Genomic DNA, 21,732 nt, shown 5'->3' on the forward strand with positions numbered 1-21,732 from the left:
ATGAATTTCTACTACCTTGGGGATGCGGATGGGAAATTTTTGATGCGGCATATCTGGAAGTTATAGCGCGTTAGTACTTAAGCGTCAGATTGTTGAAATAGGGTATAAATATTCTGGGATTCGTAGATTCTCTGGCTTCTTCGGGTTTCCGTGCTTATGGTCTCAGATGCATGGTAATAGCATTGATGGTTGCCTTTAAATGAAAAATTAAGTAAATAAAAAACCCTTAACATCTATCTGCAATGTTTTGTTGTTGAAACTTCCATAGTTCCCCTGATCACCAAAGTGTGATAAGGACGATCTAGTAAATTTAATAATTATGTAAATTGTACATTTCCTAATAATAGGAACTCGTAAAATTCCTTCTAGCGTAGTGTGGAGACATGGTGTGGTTGTATCCGTTATCCTTCAGAGAGTCAAAAATTTCTGGACAGGAGCAATCCGAATCATTTTGAATGTGACGAACTAATTCCTTAGGACTGGTTTAGACAAAATAGATGTAATGTCGTCGTTCATCACATTTTATAAAGCCTTGAGATAATTATCGATTTCTTTGTAAATTTAGATAGCTGCTGCTATCGTTTCTGTATCGGTAGTATAATTGATTTTCGGTTGTTCCTGTATAGAGTAATTTTCGGCTTTACTTTTATTGGGATACTTATTTGTAAAAGAACTTGTATATGTCGACACCTTTGTGGATGCCTTAGGTTGAACGCACTTAAAAACATGGGCGGCGGAAGCAGGGGGACATTACCGTTGAAGGATAGGGTAGCTACCCTATCCTGCAACGGTAATGTCCCCCTGCTTCAGCCGGCGCTGCTTAAAAACAATTTAGCCTACATAAAATAGATTCTCCTTTTTAAGAGATTTATCTAATTATGGCAAAACCTTGTGACAAAAACTATTTTATTATGTAAAATTTCCATGGTTAGGCAAGAGATATAACAAATTGTGTACATACATTAGCAAACAAATTACAGCAATCCATAATGACGCTTACCCAAGCTTATTTCTGTTGTTTTAATAAATTTGACCAGACGGTAACTGGATGAATTTTAATTAAATCCATGTCCGCCAGATGATACTTTATGAAACACCAGGTAAGAATCTTCAGCAAACAGTTGACTTTCAAGGAGAATCGAAGTGTAGTGCGAAAAATAGTTAGCTATTTGGTAGAGTTTAGTTCTGTTCTAACTTCTTCAAATTATTGAATTCGACTAATTTTGGGCTATCCAAGCTCCTGGGGCATTACTTTGGTTTAAATCGTAGTCGTCAAAACAAAGGATTACATAAGTATTTGGGAAAAAGTTCATTGTATGTAAATTTGTGTGTATGTATATGAAATGTTCCTTCTCAGTAAACCATGATTTAAAATAATTTCTAATGGTCCCGAGTGACCCTTGCGTTGCTGTTCTACTGCGTCACAATTACGAAAATATTTAAATATGCAATGGAATAAGAAACTCTTTCCAAATTTTTCGTTTTTGTAATAAATTAAGCAGTTTGATACTGCTTAATTAAGATACTGGCACTATGTTAATTAAACATTGAAGTTGAACCTGTACATAATCGGGTTTCTTCCTTATACTCATATTGGATACTGGTAAAGGTATCCTGTGGTCAAATAGTGCATGGTTTTTAGTTCTGATTTAAAATTAATTCTTCAATATTAGAGCAACACTGACTTTGTTCGCTAAACAATTGTTTTATGTATTGAGAAAAAGTGCAACGCCCTATTTATGGGCCCGCACGGAGAAACAACAATGCTTCTAATATTTTCTGATGCAAACATATTTATTTTTAATTCCGTTCGCATATTTTACCTACATAGCTAACAACCATACAACACTTAAAATTATCATACGACACTTGTACATTATATTAAAGGGATATGAATTAATTGGAACAATTGGCGTGCCATAGAATATAAGGTTTCTTGCAATTTCCTTTCTTGTAAAGTACAGATGCTACATAAGATGAGGCATCTTATTGGGAATTTTATTGTTAACTGTTGCCTATTCCGAGAGTTACGGATTAAGATATAAATTACACATATACTTTTAATATACAGTCCACTAGTAGGAGTGTCTCAAAATGTTTAACGGAAGGTTCAAAAGTATTTTCCAACATTTCATACTTCTCTGATACTAGCCGGTTTTTTTCGTTTTCTATGCGAAGCTCGCCTGTAGAGCTTCAACATTTTCATAATGCTGCATTTGGTTTTGACCTGGGTGGATGTGGAGTGTCTTCACCATATGGAAGGGGACGGGGAACATTAATTCCGGCGTCCTGCTAGGATATTCCAAGGATCACGGGTTGCATATCTAGGCTGGTATTCCCACCTGGTCCTCTATGACTAGTATCTGCAGGAGTCCTGAAAATAATTTAGACATCGTTAATTATAATTAGTATATTTAAAATGGTCTTATATGTATCATTTCGACAAAAATATACCTTAGTTTGTGCCCAGATAGGAACGGACACTGTTTTTACAAGGTCTGTTTGTTTGTTTGTTTGTAGGCGTTTATTTTTATGTGTTATTCGTTGATCAGTACAACGTTAGACTGGTTTCCATCAAGTAACACGAAAAGAGGAGAAGAAGAATACAAAGCAGACACATCTACATAGAGAACGGACTTTATGAGGGCATACCAGCAGAGCAAGGTTCCGTACCCTCTATTAGCCGACAAGTCGGACACTGGTATGCACCTACTCCGTACAAACACAGAGCCGAGTAGGATTTGAATGAAAATTTGAAGGATACTTGCATATCTATTTCATATCTAGATATGCAAGTCCACCACCACTAGATACCATACAAACATTTTTCATCTCTCCGACCAGTTAAATCCAGACTTTTTGCAAGTAAATGCAACAGTCAGGATCGAACTCCAGACCTTTGAGTATAGAAACAGAAGTTCTATCCTCCAGGCTGGTTGGTCGGATTGTAACTTCTGCCGGATTGTCTGTATTTGTCAACTGTGTTTCCATTAATTCCTATCCTAGAATGACTGAGCAACAAAGCATGAGTCTGTATTATCTTGTTTTTTGCTCATCCGACAGGTTTTCCTATACATTAATAAATAAGAATTGCTATTAACTGCCTTCTATTTCTGGTGAGTTTTCCTGTTCAAACTATATTGGTGCAGTAACTAATGTACTTAACTAAAGGTGAGAAAGAAGGTGGCACTGTTCTTATAATTTAATAATTAGTGATAGCCGATCCGTATAACTCTCAGGATTATATGACATTGTCAGTTGGTAGTGAAGAGAATGTTTATTAACAACTCTAATATTGAGTCAGTCAGTATTCGAGGTATTTATTCTTGGAACTAATTATGTAATTTAATTTTAAATCATTTTAAATGATCAAGTCCTTTCGCATTTAATCATGCAATTCTTATGACAAGAATCTTATCCAATTAAGAGCCGTCTCATTATTTCTCACTGGGATCTTCCACATATAACTTGTTTAATATATTTGAGAAAAAGCTCCATGTTAGTAAATATACATGTATATTTTTTATATATCTGTATGAAAAAGTTTTATAAGTATTATGGAAGATTTTAGTTAATAATGCCTTTATTGAATTAAGGAAGAAACAAGTATAAACAAGTATAGTCCTAAGTTAAGCAAATGTAATCTTTGTGTATGAAAAACGCCATATTGCATATTAAAAATATATTTATGTTTCGTGAACAAGTATACGTTGATTACTTTTAATTTGTTTAATATATGTTTCGGGTACATTTTCAATAGGATCTAATAAATAGTTTTATGTAAAATTACTTAAAAATTAAATGATGCGCGATAAATGTGCATGATATGCAAGAAAACATTGTCTGACTAAATAAATAAGTTAATTATAAACTTGTAATATTTAATTACTTCATGTCAATCTACAATTTGCATTACTTTAATATATATAGTTATGGTGTGTAAATTTTATAAAAGTAAGTGCGAATAAACTATTTTTTGAAATAAAGTCAAACCTAAAGATTATACTTCTCGTCACTTAATTTTCTTGCTTTATTTTATTTCAGACATGAATTTAACTCTAATTTTCTACTGGATACATAAATACACAATTTTTAGCAATTCAACATGTCTTCCTTGAGTTGGTCTGTTTCTTTTTTCTTCTTACTACAGTCCCCTACTGGTATGTGTCTTTAAATGGTCGTGCAGCGACTTCTTGGCAAAGTACCGCCTCCCGCATAGGTCACAACCAAAAGGACGCTCTCCCGTGTGCACAAGTGCATGAGTGTCCCGTCTGACACGAGTCTGGAATGCTTTGTCACAATGGGGGCATTTGTGCGGAGTGGGGACAATGTAGCCGGGGGTGTGGTTCCTTTTGAAATGGCGACTTAATTGACTTGCATGCTTGAACGTTCCGTCGCACTGGTCGCAGAGAAAGGGACGTTCGTCCGAGTGGCTCGCCATGTGACCGTCGAGGCGTGCTTTGGTCTTAAATCCGGATCCACAAGTCTGCAAAAAACAAGGTATTAGTTGAACTAATAAAAAATCATTAATTGGCAAATTTTTCCAAATTTTATGTTACCTCGCACATGTACAGTCTTATTTCTTTATGGATCTCTTTGTGGACTTGTAGCTCTTCAGGAGACTTGAAACCCTCACCGCTGAAATGAGATATTAATTTGGCTATTTATTAAGAAAATTATTTTGCGGAATTTTGTCAATAGTTGGGAAAATATGTTAATCATTGCAAAAATTACCAGGCTTCACACACGAAAGGACTCTCCCCGTGAACTTTGACCCGATGGTTCTGCAAGGTGCTTAAGAACACAAATATTTCGCCACAGGTTTCACACTGGATTACTGGCTTCTTCTTTCTGTGTACATCGAAATGTTGATTGAGCTTGGCAGTCATGGAGAACCCCATCCCGCAAGTGTGACAGAAGTACCCTTCCGTAGGGGTTCTGTGGACTTTCAAGTGTTCCTTCAAGGTCGACTTGTCCGGAAATGTTTCATCGCATAGGGGGCATTTCTCCAGTTTTCTTGCGTTGTGGCTGCGCAAGTGGCTGGAAAAGTTATTGATTGTGATTAGTTGTCATAATAGTAACTTTTTTTCATAAAAATTTTATGATAAAATTAATAAATTTTACGTCGTCATCGAATAAATATTAGTAAATGGCCTTCCACATATACTACAACAATACTGTTTCAATTTGTGAGTCGTCACATGTGTCGCCAACTGATCCTCGGTCTCAAAATTTGAATTGCACGTGTCGCAATGGAGGGGAGTATTTTGCGAAATTTTCTCATTGACTTGATCTTCCCCATCTTCCGAGGAATCGCTGCTATTTTCTTCTTGGGGTAGCCATTCGTCGTCATCGTGACCATTCTTAGATATTTTGGTCTGACGTTGAGATTCCAGTTTAATTCGTTTTGAAGTCGGGCTGGGTTGACTTTGTTTTTGTTTTCCCTTTAGAGATGAATCGTCTGGTCGGCGTTTACTAAAAAATAATAGTTTACTTAATTAAAATAAGATTTTCATAAAGGGAAAACTCTAAACTTATAAATTTATCGAGGTAGTAAGAACTTGCGGATTAAATTGCATTAAGGAATTTAACCTGAATAATTTCTTACCACGATGCGTTATTTTTGGTGGAACTAGGAATTTCCCTTTGTATGTTAGGACCAAAAACAATACGGGGGACAGCGTTGACCTGCGTCTCCAAAAGTGTCAGCATCTTCTTGGACTTTAACATGGAATTCGTCCAGCTCAAAATTTTCTTCTTGGTCGTCTACATTACCTGGTTACGAATTCAGAAATACATTTATGTGAAAAATATTGCAAGTTTGGAAATAAAAATTATAAAAACCAACCTACCCGTGACCTGAAGTATAATTTTTCTTAATTTCCTAACTTGGTTGTCCCCTTCATCGTCATTTTTTCCGGTGGAAGAAATAGTTTCGCGAATTTGAGCTACTTTCCTCTCGACTTTCTCCTCCAGAAGAGCGATTTGGTTCCTAATTTCTTCTATTTGATGTATGACAGGATAACAATGGGGACACAATTGGCAAGTCTCCTCCTCGTCAAAATGACCTTGATAAGAAGATTTGTGACTTTGGTGACCCAGCGATAAAAAATGGACGAGTGTGAGAATCCGTATCTTCCTAGAATGATCATCTTCGGTGACCGTGTCGTAGTCCCCATTGGGGATGAGTTGTAAGCAGAGGAGACAGTGTTGGCTGGACATGCCGAGTCTAAAATAAAACAATTTAATTATTGAGAATGGATTTAAATTTAGCAATTATTTTTAAACAATATTTGTAAACATTCATACCTTAACCTTTTCGTTATGTTCTGCAATAACTAATTGGTGGTCACGAGGAGAAATAATTAACCAATTTCATAATCACTTAACAATTTAAAGTTTAAATATTCAATTAACTTTCGTAAAATTTAATTGCAAAGTTTGAATGTTGACAAAGATAGAGTGGAGAGAAAGAGCAGCTGGATTCAAATTCGTGCCGGAATCTCATTCGCCCAAGTGACAAATAATGCATGAGGAAAGCATACGCGTTTATGTTTTTCTATGCAAAATGTAAAATTTCTATTTACAGGAAAAGTTAAAATGTATAATGTATTTAAAATTCCTACACAATATCTCCAATTAAAATTATTTATTGGTATTTCTAACATTCATGCACTTAAAGTATGTATGAGTTTTAAACCAGAAATAATACATGTGTGCGTTAAGTTGAGGAACATTTAATATTTATTTTCATGGACATGAAAATTTATTACAATTGGGTATGAATACAGTAGTCCAGGATTTCTAAATTTTTGAAAATTATTTAGTTTCTCCCGATTAGTTATATACAGAGTAAAATTGAAGTTCTCAAAACCGAACATTTATTTATCCTCCAATTTATTCATCTTCCAATGATTACGCAAAACATAGAAATTATTATGAATAAATATTTTTATTTAGCTACTTTTTCTGATTGTTTACACACTACCTAGTCCTGATTTTGGAGAGTAGGATACATAGCTATGTAGCTGAAGTTAAAAAATCATTGATTTATGGCATTCATGTTGGCATCGCTACGAGGAAGGTTTACCTCGGGTTACAGTTTTTAGAAAAAGGCAAATATTTCATGATGGCATTTTGTTAAAAAGGTTCCTAGTCATGGTAAGAATAGGATACCTGATATTTTAAAGCTTTCCAGTATTTGAGGGATGTGGAGCCGGTTTTATACTATATTTCCGACTTTCATTGTTTAACACCTTTCACGTACAGAATTTCTGAAGGTATGTATAACTAGTACATCTCCAACCATCACACATACCACTACACTTAAAAACTACACAAATTTCCTGGCAATAAATTCCAAGCCATTACAAATATTTAATCACCATGTCCAACAAATTAATATTCAAATGTTACTTTTGCAATAAAGATCTCCTCGGGCGATCTCACTATAACCATTTACGTCTCCACTTAAAAGAGAAACCATTCCGATGCCACGTCCCAAACTGTACGAAATCTTTGCAATACTCTGCGAAATTACTGCGCCACATTAGATTAGTCCATCGAGGGCCATTCCATCAGTCCGTCATTAAGTGTCCCCTTTGTCCATCTGAATTCAAAACGGTGCAGTATGCAAACCTCCATTTGCGCCATATGCATAAAGTTTCAGACTTTTTGGAAACTCCGCCACAGGTGTGCCCCACGTGTGGGAAGACATTTAAAATAAATTCCCATCTTGTCCTCCATATGAGGCGGATGCACAGATTCCGCCCTAAGAAACAATTTTGCTGTGGTCTGTGCCAGGACTCATTTGACACCGTGGCAAATCTGGCTATCCACAAGAAGAAGAAGCACCCAGATAAAGTAACTCAGGCAGAGTTGAGGTCAAACTGTGGCATTTGTGGGAAGGATTTAAATGTTATCAGTATGTCGATTCACATGGTAAGTAACCTTTTGAGAAACTATTTAAAAAAATTGTTCACTAAAAATACATTTCGAAATATATTATGCATAAGGATAAAACGAATTAATAGAAAACTTATATTGATAGATCCGGAAATGTCTGCAATTTATTAATTAGTTGAATTAATTAAGTACGTTCTTTTTCTGATTAGGAAGTTGTTCACAAAACCATCCCTTCCATTAGCTGCTCCACTTGCGGGATGCAGTTTAACGAAAAGCACAGAAAATCTGACTACCTCCGTCACACTGCTCGATTTAGAGAAGTCCCCTGCAAATGTTCGGAACCTAACTGCTCAGAAACTTTTAAGAGGGTGCGAGACGCTCGTCTGCATGCCGAACGTCACGCAGCCCTTAAAATAAAAGATGGTAAGACGCTTTGTTCCCTCTGCCCAGGAGAATTCAAATCCACGCGAAACTACGCACTTCACATGAGGAAGGGCCACCCCTCGTTTGATTGTAAATTGTGCGGAATGCGGTTTAAGCAGAGGTGCCATTTGGAAATGCACCAGAAAAGCCATGGTAACAAACGACCCTATAAGTGTGACCGGTGTGGGAAGCGATTTAAAGACGTTAATTACTTTGGTAAGTTAATTATGTATTTATAAATATTTGGTTGTCTCGAGTTTTCAACTTGTCAATAATTTGAATTTCTGGGCAGAGCTTCATAAGCAGGATCACGTTGATCGAGATCACGGCGCAGTATTTAAATGCTCCACTTGCTCCGCCATCCTAAGAAATCGCCGCGGTTTTGTTGATCATATTCGGAGACAACTCTGTAGAAATGCTAAGCCTCTCCCACCCCGTAAAACCTATGACCTTTCCAATTTACCGAAAGGAATAGCGCAGTGCTACTTTTGCAGGAAGGCCGTCACAGGATCTGTCCTTGAAGACCACTACCGCCTCCACCTACTCGAAACGCCGTACCGATGCTGGATCTGCCCAGAAAGGGTGGCCTTCTTCAGCAGTGTCACGTTGTACAGGCACTTGACCCGAAACTCAAGCTTATATCGGGGTCATGACCCTGGACTAGAGAAGGAAAGCAGGGGTGAAGAAATCCCCTGTACACAGACAAATTGTGGGAAAACTTTCGCAACAATTCTTCAATTAAATAGACATTTAGATATGACAGTTGGAGTAACATGGGAGAAATGTCCACTATGTCCACAACTCTTCAGTACACAAAGCCAGCTAAAGTTGCATAAGGATAGAGACCATTTTGCTACCACAGCGCCCCCAAGATTCTCCTGCACTGCTTATGGTTGTACGGAATCATTCCATACTTTGCCTGCCCTACTGGATCATAAAGGGGTTGTACATACAGGGGCGAAAGCAGCCTGCACAATTTGCGGCATAATAATGTGCAAAAGTGGTATTAAAAAGCACCAGGTAAGTTTTTAATTTCTTGTTTTTTACCAGGTATGTAATTTATTGTTTATCATTATTTAACACAGGAAGTTACACACTGGAACTTGGAAAAATTCAGGTGCAATTTTTGCGGAAAGGAATTAAGCAGCAGGTACAATTTGGAAAGCCATGTGCGCGTCCATCTCGACGAAAAAGCCTACAAATGTGTCTACTGCAAGGCTACATTCCATACTGGACAGTATAGTGTTTTGCATGCCAAATTATGTCGGGCAGGATACATATCGGAAGATGGGAGCGAGATCACGTGTCCATTTCCTTCTTGTGGGAAAATATTTGGGGGACTTGTATCATATTTGGTCCACCGGAATAAAAAGCATGCAATCCGCCCTGGGGAGGAGTGCTACTTCTGTGGAAAATTTATTCAGCAGGAAGAAATGGGGGTGCACTTAAAGGAGGAGCATTTGAGGGAGAAGATGGCGAAATGACGGAATTAAGATTTTGTTAGTATTTATTGAAACATTAATTTGTGGGTCCATTCCAGTGTGAGCAACATTTTCGGCCTTTAATCGATAATTATGAACCGAATTGATTCATATCATTAAGTTCACTAAGGCAAAATAGAAATCTTGGTGGAACCGCCAATACATACTTTATTTTATAATTACCAGATTACTGTGTACATATTTATTATAAGATTTTAATATATGTATTATTAATAAAGGAAATTCCACATTAACATTATTGACAGGAATGTAATCATAAAATGGTGTAAAATATTGAGACGATCCACAAAACGATTAAGAATTAATTGAGTTATAAGGCCGCAAACTAAAGATGTAGATATTCGTAGGCTTAGAATTAGTAATAATTTATATATTGCACATCTAAAAAAATGTTGAAGAAAATTTAAAGTTAATAAAATATAAAAATCTTAATTAGAAATTAACTGGTTTTATAATATGTTTGGTTGTGTTAGGCAACGATACATACACATAACTGTACATTGGTGTATACATCTCTATAACCCCCTATACAAAATATATTTAATTAGTTAATTGTCAATTATTTACCCAAAAACCAGCACGTATATTGCATGAAGTAAATAATACAATTGAATAATCAAATATTAAAATCTACATAAATTTTCAATGGTTCAGGCCACCACATTAATTACTGCCTGCGTAGTTTATGTAAATTAAAATATCTTAATAAATAATTCGCTCAGTCTTCAAACACCTACCCGAGGGTGAGTATACCTATAAGTAGAATGGATAAGAAAGATATCGAAATTTTAAAGCGAAACCTTCGTTACGGTAATTACTTCAAGTGTCTCCCAATAAAGTGGGATTCCGTCAATGAAAGGATTGTTGTTAAATCACCATGGCAACAAAGACATGTCATTCCGATGCTAGTTATTCATCTCTTAGCAACCTTGTGCCGTCTGTATTCCATCACACTACACCCCTCAAATATTATGCATCGTGCCGAAGCCATCTTTGGAGCACTGATATATACAATTGGGTTATCAATTCGATTGGACATCCCAGTAGACCATGGTGCCGTGCAAGTACTGAATTTCGTGATGATTTCAATTAAGCCGACAACCAGTAAGTTAATTCTTGATGTTTGTTTACACCAAATTAAATTTCAGGTTTGCTAAGATTTGAATTTCCCCCGTAGGCCGATCCTCTACTCCTAACGTATATCTATTAATCAGACTATTACTTTACGCGGTTGCAACGACCGGATTCCTGCTTCCGACACTGATGGGAGTCCTAGCAATTTTTGTTCCATGTCAGCCTATCCTTTTGAATTCGCTCCTTTACCGCAATGGAATTTTTCTTGCCGGTACTAGTTATTCTTGGATTGTGCGTCTGCTCTCTGCAATTGTGGAATTCATATTGTTAGTAAATATTGCAATAACTTCAATGCATTACGTTATTGAGGTAATGCTTAAGGGTGTCGCATTCCTATGGATTGATTGTAAGGCGTTTGTAAAACGATATGATCAGAATCTTGCAAAACTTGGGGAATATCAAAATTTACGCATTTTCGAAAAATGTCTCAACTCCTGTACAAGATCCAGAATATTTTTGACATGCGCATTAGGTGTTCCCGCGGCACAAATAGTAATCTGTTACATTGCCATAAAATTGTTTCGGTCCAACGAAAATGACCAATTTAAGGCATCATTATTCTTGTGGTGCTACTTCATGATAATTTTCTTCACCATGATTATGTTCTCTGGTGCGGCACAGGTTCATAACCTAAGCAGGAACTGGCTGAGTAGATGCAGATGGAATATTAAGACAAAATGGGAGAGGAAAGTACAGAAGTCACTGGTACCGTTGAAACTAGAATTTGGAAATAATTTTGTGGAAAGGTTGACACCATTGGTAGTGCAGGAATTTTGTGTGAGGCAGGCAATTTCGGGGCTACTTGTCTCTTGAGGATCTCAACGGAACGATGAGTAGATCAACTTTACATAAGTTTTTAAATTTATATGAAGTATTAGTTTGTGGACAATTATTATTTTTATTTTTCTCTGACAATTTAATTAGTTTGAGAATGTGTTGTATTAAAATAGCAGTATGGTAGTGTTTACTAAACTTACAAATTAAATTATAAATATGTTATCTATAAGCTAACGAGTATCTAACAATCAAATATTTACAAATTTATGCTGACCGAATTATTTTAGTGACCCGCTCATCGATTATTGTTATTTATTTATGAAGGGAAGAATGATTTTGCGAAGTAAATCATAAATCTTTTCACATCCTCTATAGAGTTACTGTTTCAGGCTCCGTTGGTTCTCGTCATTCACAATCATAAGCTTTAAATTTGTATCTAAAGGGTGTTAATAAAGTCCGATCCCATTTTTCCTATAAAAAAGTGAAGGCTAGTATAAAAAAAACTACCCGTGATACTTACAAAAAATGTTCGACATATTTACCTTAGTATTTGGTCTTGTTACCATTTACTTTAACCATGCCCTCAACTCTTTGTTTAAGGCTCTGTGCTAATTTTTCCAATGTGTCTGTGGGAATCGAATTCCATACATCTTGAACTTTTTTTACTAGCTCTTCCCTCGTCCGGGGTTGTGGTTCTTTGTATACATTTTCCTTAAGTATGGACCACAGGTTCTCCAGGGGATTCAAATCTGGGCTGTTTCCGGGCCACACTCCCTTGCTCCAGACCGTTGAAACTTGCGTCTTGATGAGACTCAAACTCGCTTTTGCTGTATGGGCTGTAGCACCATCCTGCATGAAAACTATTTTTCTTTCATTCGGAAATATTTCCTTGTTCCCCATGCTATCGAAATAGATAGGTAATATTTTTTCCATATAATACTTTGCATTGACTGTTTGGCCTTTTGGTATGATATGTAGAGGAGTCACGCCACGTGCACAAAATCCACCCGCTACCATAACTTTAAGCCCGAATTTTGGGACTGCTCTTGATGGTACATCCGATTTGTTTTCTGTCCTGTAACGAACATTTTGTTGGTTCAATTTTGGATATAGCTCAATAATAGATTCATCAGTCCAAAGGATGTGACTGCGCAATTCTTCACCAAGTCTTTTTTCACTCAAATGGCCACTTTTCTGAAGGAGTTCTCCAAATTTCAGACGGTCATCGATATTTTGTTGTGACATGAGAGGTTTTTTGGTTAGTTTGTAAGCTGTGTGACCCCACCTCGTAGATTTCACAAATTTTTGCACGGTCACATAGTTAATTTGCTTCTTCTTCTCTTTATAGCGTTTTGAGTCATTTAACTCCCTTGCACAATTACGTAATGAACTACCGGTTTTCTTGTAAAGTCTGTTTTTAATCATTCTCTTTGTGGTAGGTGACACCTTTCTGGGTCGCCCGGGTCGCTTTTTGTCGTGGACAAAATTTTTGTTCTTCCATTTCCAAACAGTTCTGCGGCTGCAGCCCAATTTTTGCACAATTTCTGCAGGTTTAAACCCCTGCTGATGCAATGTTTGTATCTTAACTCTAAGATGCTCATGACTTACACGTTTAGTTGTTCCTCCCATGGTAAAAATTTGAAATAAATAACTTCACTGGTTCAAAAGTTCCAGCTGAATTTGTAACAACCGCGCTCCAAAAAATTCATGGGATCGGACTTTATTAACACCCTTTATGTATAACCAAAACAGTCTAAAAAGAAATCTGTTTTTAGAAAAAAAAATTATTAATTTTTAGAAAATACTTTCTAATTTATATTCCCTTACCAATTATAGCAGCAGGCTTCTACCTTCTTTTATTCATTAAAGAACAATGTCTCCAAATTGATGAATAATTTAATTTAATTACAGTTTAATTACATTTGATCTCAGTATAGAATGATATCAAACTTTTAGGCGACAACAACGATGATCCACAAAATGATTAAAAATTAATGAAAATATAAGCTAGCGAAATAACACATGTCAGCGTTTGTCTTATAATTAGCGTCAATTGTGAAATATAATTTATATATTTCGCATAGAAAATGAAAATAATTTTCAAGGAAATTAGAAATAAATAAAATATGAAACTCTTAATAACTTTATAATATTCTTGGTTCTGTTAGACTACGACATAACATTCGATCTAAAATATACTTAATTATTATTTATCAACCAATACATTTAACGCCGATATTGTTTCGTATAAACAACACTAGGCAATAATTAATTATTAAAACTTACATAAATTTTCAATGATGTAGCCTGCTCCATAGAGTACTCGCAGTTACTGGTTTATGGAAAGTATAGAAATTTAAGAAATAATTCGGGCAGTCTGCAATCACCTAGCCCTGAGTAAAGTCCAACATACCTAAGCATACCCATAAGTACAATGGGTAAGGAAGATATCGAACTGTTAAAGCGGAACCTTCGCTACGGAAATTACTTGAAATGTCTCCCAGTAAAATGGAATCCCGTAAACGGGAGGACAGTAGTAAAATCAAAACGGCAACAGAGAGAGATCACAGTGATGCTAATGATCCACCTCTTGGCAACCTTGTGCCGTCTGTATTCCATCATACTGCACCCCTCGAATATTATCCATCGTGCCGAAGCTATTTTTGGGGCAATGATATACACGATTTCGTTCTTTAGTCGATTTGACATCCCAGTAGACCATGGTGCCGTGGATGTACAGAATTTCGTGATGATTTCAAATAACTCTGAAACTAGTAAGTCAATTCTTGATGTCAATTATCAATAAATTTAAGGAACTAAATGTCTTTTCAAGGTGGCCCTCCAGCGCCAAAAGTGTATTTGTTTATTATATTCCTAATCTACGCGGTTGGAACGACTGGACTCCTGGTGGCGATCATGGTTGGAATTTTATCAATTTTTGCGCCATGTCAACCCCTCCCTCTTATCTCAATCCTGTGCAGGGACGGGGTTTTCCTTGTTTGTCCAAGTTATTCATGGGTTGTGCGTATGCTCGCTGCAATGGTTGAATTCACCTTATTTCTAAACACTATCATAAATGGAATACATTATTTTCTTGAGATAATGCTTAAGGGTGTCGCATTTATGTGGATTGATTGCAAAACTTTCGTAAAACGATATGATAAAAAAATTGCTGAAATTGGGGAATATAACAATTTGCGCATTTTCGAAAAATGGCTTAACTCGTGTATAAGACCGAGAATATTTTTGACGGGTGCGGTAGGTGCTCCATTTACGCAAATTTTAGTAAGTTACATTGCTATAAAATTGTTTCAGTCCAATGAGAATGACCAACTTAAGGCGTCCCTATTTTTATTGTGCTACTACGTGGTACTTTTCTTCACCATGATTATCTTCTCTGGTGCGGCGCAAATCAATAATCTTAGCAGGGATTGGATTGATAGATGTAAATGGGATTTTAAGAAAAAATATGACAGGAAGGTCCAAAAATCTCTGGCGCCGTTGAGACTTGAATTTGGGAATAATTTTGTGGGAAGACTGACGCCGTTGGTTGTGCAAGAATTTTGTGTGAGACAGACCGTCTCAGCTCTCCTTGTGACTTGAAATAAAATTTTAATAGAACGACAAATTAATCCAACTTTAATTTATCATTTTTATAGGAATATTAGCAAGTTGATTTTTATATTTTTCATCTCGATCCAGGTATTTGAATACCTTCCTGTTTTTGCAGCGTTTTTTTTTAATTAGAAATATATAATGCATCATATGCATAGATAATTAGCTTCATATTCCGTTTGCCTCCACCCATTTAAAATTAGATCCTAATTGTTCTTATGCCTATTAAGTAAGTTAAAATATTTTGTTTCCCGTCTTGAATAAAATTAAAGCAAAACTAGAGGAGGATTATTAAATTAATTTGGTGAACTTCTATAATTTGGATTCATAATTTGGAAGGAGTCTATCTAAATTTCCTACTCACAAGTAAACCGACCAAAAATTATGACGCAACTGGTACTATGGTTCTGTGAATACAATCAGACTTCGGCAGGACGCAGGACGCAGGACACCTCGCAGGACGCAGGACAGGACGCAGGACACCCCAAAGTTGTCGATAGACACAGAACGCAGGAAGCAGGGCACCAAAAATTGTTAATGGACGCAGGACGATGGTCGCAGGATACAAAAAATATAAATTTTTTTGTTGCATAGCAACGTAAATTTGAATATTTTTTGTGCGTTTTACGATATTTCTAGCAAAGGAATTTTCTACTGTATTACATTAGACAATTTTTTTTAAATTTAACGTTTTCTACATGAATAATTTATGAAAAACGTGCGTCCAAATGGACGCAGGACACAGGACGATGGACGCAAGACACCCCAAAAAAGTCGATGGACGCAGGACGCAGGACGCTAAAAATTTTCAATGGACGCAGGACGATGGACGCAGGACATAAAAAATTTAACGCAGGACGATGGACGCAGGACGCAGGACACAATTTTGCCGACCTATGAATAGAATACATATATTTAATTAGATGAGTAAAACTATTTAATATTCTATTTATTTATGGGACTTGCCCTTTATAATGTGTATATACTCATTGAAAAGGCTTTGAGTACAATACCAATAATTTTCCCACGGTTTTCTTCAAATCATAAAAAATTAATCTTCTTCGCCATGGTGAAATATTTACAAAGACAAAACATTTTAAACCAACACTGTATTGGTTTATTTACTCTGTTAGCAATACGGTAAACATTTTGCTAAATCAATTTTAACTTTCTATATACTTTATTTAAATTACTAATAATTTAATATAAGTATGTACAATTGTAAAGGCCGGGGCCACATCAATGGAGATTTAATAAATACCTACCTACCTACTTACCTTAAGTCAGGTAGGTAGGTTAAGGTAGGTAAGGTAGTGCCTCCTCTATACTTTATTATTAATTAACGAAATTGTACATGCATTCAAATTCCTAACACATGAGGGGTCGAAAATGACACTTCTATTTGCAATTTTTATTGGAATTAGTATTTTAAATATCAATACAAATTATGGAATAACTCCCAACATTTCTTTTTTTTTGTAAATTGTATGATACCGTGGATTACGGAAAATTGTATCACATTCTGTACCTTTAGCAATCCTTTCCAGCTTGAATCAAATTTTTTTCCAATAATCGATACTTATTAATCGAATTGATTTAAATAATTAAATAATCACCGTAATCATGCCGCAACATAACCGGATGCAAGTTAGCTAAGGCAAAATACTCCTTAACCGCCAATACATACTTTATTTGTGTAATAATTCCTTGGTACCTTTGCAGAAAACTACAATTTTATTATGGTATCTCCAGAAATAATAGGCTGCTGGAGCTTCCTGTAATTAAGGGAATTGTACATCCAAATTGTAGACACAATTTAATACACAGGATGGTGTCTAGTTTGAGGCGCCGACGAAACGATTAAGAATTAAATGCGATATAAGATATCCTCTGAAATCTGCAGAAAATTGTAATCTTGGATTAGATTGTAGATTAAAATATATATATTGTCGTTCGAAACTGTCAATAAAATGAGAAATTCATAAGATATGGAACTCTTAATTACCCAGAAATATTTTGGTTACTTGACGCTATGATATTAGGATAATCCTATACTTCAAATATGCTTAATTATTCTGTTATTTAGCTCCAAACATGCGTGGTGCAAATACAAAATCTCCTAGTAAAGAACAGTAGGCAATAATTAATTATTAAACTTATATAAATTTTCAATGACTCAGACTGCCATACATATGTATATGTACAGAGAGTTATTCAGCTGGCTGAAATCACTTTTGAAAATTGTCCTAGAGCTTTATTTTTTGCTGGTAAATTTTCGCAATTGGTTCAATGTGAAGCCCTTTAGTTGGCCGAACAAGCCTCATTCGCTTTTTTCACCCAGCCATAACGTTTGACACCATTTTCAGGGGGACTTTGTTTCACTCCTCCTAAACTTTTTTCCAAAGTCCGTCCAAATGCGCGCCTTCCGCTGGAAGAGTCGCTGTTTCAAGTACCCGAATTCGAAAAAATCCATGCGACTGATGTCTGGTGACTTCACAGGCGATTCTGAGGGTGTGAAGATGGTTATCCCTAGTCTTTGTTTTAAAACGGTCGCATACGCGACCGTTTTGCGAGAGGTGTGAGAAGACGCTAAATCGTGATGTACCACCACTTTGATGTCTCCTCCCCGTACAGTTTAGTGACTTCAACTTCAAACTAAAGCTTCAAAACTTTGTCGATGTAGTAGGTCGAAGTAATTTTTACTTTTGGTGGAAATCGGTGAAGGGGAAGGACTCCTTTTTCGGTGATTCCGCTAACAACCATGAACTTTGCATCGTAACTTTCATGGTTTTCGATGACCCAGATTGATGGCACAGTTTATCCTTTTTGGCTGCAGCAAATTCATCTTTTTCGATTGCAATTGGTCAAATAGAACCAATCGTCACCTAGAGTGACTACATTTTCAAATTTTCTTTGTGACATGTATTTTTAATACAGTTTTCGTGAAGTGGTTTTTCGATTCTTGATACGGGACGGCTTGAGGAGGTGAACTCGGTGTTTTCTCCGCGTCAATCGTTTTAAATCCAAATGACTGACCTTACGAATCGTTGACTGGATCACCCCCATCATTTTGCCATACCCCTTTATGAAATTGGATTTTCCTTCTTGACGAAATTTGCCACCTTTTGGATCTACCTCTTTGTTCCAGCGGATCGTGGTTTCCGTATCGGTGGGTGTGGAGCCCCAGCGGATGCTGCAATTCTCCTAATTCCAACGGAATTTAATGCGTTATGAACGTAGGTTTGATTGACAATGAATCAATTTGTCGCCAGTTTATTGACAATCGCTCTCTTGAACAATCTTCCTTTGGAAAACGCTTTTACGAGTACCCCACATTCGGAGGGCGGTTGTGGGGGCATCGTTGTGCACAGGTCAAAATTTTTTAGTGCAAACTGGGTGTTCACTATGTGACAACAACACCTGAAAATTTGAATATTCTCGGTTGTTTTTAACTAAAGTTACCCCCACAATTCAAGTGATTTCAGCCAGCTGAATAACTCTCTGTACAGTACGAATTATATAGTTGATGCAAACTAAAATATATTACGGAATAATTCGCGCAGTCTGGAAACACCTAACCTTCTGTAAAGTCCAATATTACTGTATATTCAATACTAAATTTTACCGCAAAGTATAATGGGGAAGGAAGATATCGCAATTTTAAAAAGAAACCTTCGCTACGGGACTTATTTCAGATGTCTCCTGGTTAGATGGGCTTCTGTTACTGGAAGAATTGTGGTAAGATCATCACGGCAACAGCGGTATGTCATTGCGATGCTATCCGTTCACTTCTTGGCAACGTTTTGCCATCTATATTCCATCACGTTACACCAAATCAACCTTATTAACCATTCCGAAGCTGCTTTCGGGACAATTGTGTACGCTCTTTCGTTCTTGCTTCGATTTGAAGTCCCAGCTAACCCTGCTGCTGTGCAAGTTATGAATTTCGTGCTGACCTCCACTACTGCTGAAATCAGTAAGAGAAGCAAATGAAGGAAATCGTCAAGCAAATGAATATTTGTGAAAGCCAAAATTTGAATTTCCTTCCAGACTCATCCCCAGTCCCAAAAGTATATCTCCTGATAAGATTCTTCATCTACGCGGCTCGAGCCACTGGACTACTGCTAGCGATATTGATCGGGTTATTAGCAATATTTGCGCCATGTCAACCCCTCCTTTTGAATTCGATCCTTTGCCGCGATGATCTTTTCCTTGAAAGCACCAACTGTTCGACGCAATGGTTTGTGCGGATTCTCTCTGCAACTGTTGAATTCGTAGTATTTCTGAGTACTGTTATAGCTGCGATTCATTACAGTATTGAGATAATGCTCAAGGGTGTTGCCAATTTATGGGTTGATTGCAAAGCTTTTGTAAAACGATATGACAAGGGACTTTCCAAGATTGGGGAATATCAAAATTTGCGCATTTTTGAAAAATGTCTCAACTCCTGTACAAGATCCAGAATATTTTTGACTTGCGCGTTGGGTGTTCCTGCCGCGCAACTTGTGATCTTTTACATTGCCATAAAACTATTTCAGTCCAACGAAAATGATAAATTGAAGGCGTCATTGTGCTTATGGTGCTACCTGATGTTACTTGTTTTCACCATGATAATGTTTTCTTCTCCGGCGCAGATCAATAATCTTAGTAGGGATTGGCTTGATAGATGTAGATGGGATCTTAAGAAAAAATATGACAGGAAGGTCCACAAATCTCTGGCACCGTTGCGACTTGAGTTTGGTAATAATTTTGTGGAGCAGTTAACACCGCTTGTGGTGCAGGAATTTTGTGTGAGGCAGACGGTTTCGGGTCTACTTGTTACGTGAAATTAGACTTAATGGTATTTTGTATGAAATACTTAGTTTGTTGGATGTGTTTTATTTTATTTATTTTCAAATTCGAAATTTCAATTGTTAAAGTTTCTTCACTTATTGGTATTATTTGCGAAAACACATTATGTAGTCTTAAATTACTTACATAGTCTTAAATTTACCTGTTTCTTAGATAATGTAAGACTTTGCATCACGTAAAATATTAAACACAATGCAAATACTCACTTTCTGCAATGAATAAATAATTAAAATTATTTATTGAGAAGATTTCTTCATCTGCTTCTATATTTTGGTCGAAAATAGCTACGGATGAATTTACAATAAATTTAAAAAAAATCTTTCGGAATTTCATACTGGCCAACAAATAAAATAATGATATATGTACAATTCATTCTCAAGATTGATATGCTAACAGAATTCTGTACCACAATTTGATAAATAAAACTATTTATATAACTTTTTGTTTATTTACTTACATGAACACGTCTTGCCATGATTTATGCAATATTGATATTTAATAATTATCGTTTGATCCAAACCAATAATATTCTCATTGCAAAACCCTACCGAATGTCTACCAAACTTTCTCTTTGTATATTTTATTTTGTAATGTCTAGGTTAGGCTCAATGTACTATGTTATATATTACGACTGCTATAAATTATTTCGTAACCTAATTTTACATTGCAATTGCTAGACCAAAAGCTGCTAAATTATTGGACGACATGTAAAAGGACATACAACATAAACTACTTACATATTCTAGAATAGTGATGAAATTCTGAATTATTCAGTTATTTTATTTACCCGTAGAAACGAATTTGTTTGTATTCTATCGAGACTAGAAGGAATATGTACATAATCGGAGTAAATAACAGAAGAAAATGACTTATTATTAAAACCTAAATGCATAAATATTTAATGCATTAATATTTTACATTACTGTAAGTCAAACTGACGTTGTTAAGACATTTCGCACAGTCTGGAATCACCAACCCAAGCATGAAATGTAATCCAGCAGTCAGCCATATTTAACTATATCCGCAATTATGATGGCAAAGGAAGATATCGCCCTTTTAAGGCGTAACCTGCGGTACGGAAACTACTTAAAGTGTCTCCCTGTCAAGTGGGATTCCATCAACACAAGGATTGTTGTAAAACCACAACGGCAACAACGGCATGTCATTACAATGCTGGTTGTTCACTTCTTAGCAACGTTATGCCGCTTATATTCCATCGCATTGCATCCTGCAAACATCTTACATCGTTCAGAAGCCACATTTGGGGCAATGATCTATACGATGTCGTTCCTTATACGATTCGACATCCCTGTAGACCAGGGCGCAGTGGAGGTCATGAATTTTGTCATGATTTCAATTAATTCCGGCAACAGTAAGTTAATTCATGATGTGACAATAATTAACATTCCTAATCCTTGAATTTCCATTCCAGGTAGGTCCTCATATCCCAAGGTGTATCTGCTAATTCGATTCTTTCTTTACGTTGTGGGACCGTCAGGACTCCTGGTAGCTGTGTCGATAGGAA

General features: G+C 36.3%; 2 protein-coding genes across 2 annotated transcripts; one reads left to right on the forward strand and one right to left on the reverse strand.

The window, feature by feature from the left end:
- Window positions 1-4,016: 4,016 nt before the first annotated feature.
- LOC110859509 (zinc finger protein 664) lies at window positions 4,017-6,501 on the reverse strand. The gene is made up of 7 exons (XM_035859538.1): window positions 6,310-6,501; window positions 5,853-6,229; window positions 5,609-5,775; window positions 5,125-5,475; window positions 4,735-5,040; window positions 4,560-4,638; window positions 4,017-4,486 (listed from the first exon to the last, which is right to left on the reverse strand). The coding sequence occupies exons 3-7, from the start codon at window positions 5,728-5,730 to the stop codon at window positions 4,145-4,147; spliced, it is 1,200 nt and encodes a 399-aa protein (XP_035715431.1). The 5' UTR covers window positions 5,731-5,775; window positions 5,853-6,229; window positions 6,310-6,501; the 3' UTR covers window positions 4,017-4,144.
- Window positions 6,502-7,746: 1,245 nt separating this feature from the next.
- LOC110859510 (zinc finger protein 197) lies at window positions 7,747-9,812 on the forward strand. Its single transcript, XM_022108466.1, has 4 exons — window positions 7,747-7,941; window positions 8,115-8,544; window positions 8,621-9,348; window positions 9,414-9,812. The coding sequence occupies exons 1-4, from the start codon at window positions 7,747-7,749 to the stop codon at window positions 9,810-9,812; spliced, it is 1,752 nt and encodes a 583-aa protein (XP_021964158.1).
- The last annotated feature ends 11,920 nt before the right edge of the window (window positions 9,813-21,732 follow it).

This window comes from Folsomia candida, unplaced genomic scaffold, assembly GCF_002217175.1.
Source record: "Folsomia candida strain VU population unplaced genomic scaffold, ASM221717v1 Fcan01_Sc026, whole genome shotgun sequence".
NCBI lineage: Eukaryota > Metazoa > Arthropoda > Collembola > Entomobryomorpha > Isotomidae > Folsomia > Folsomia candida.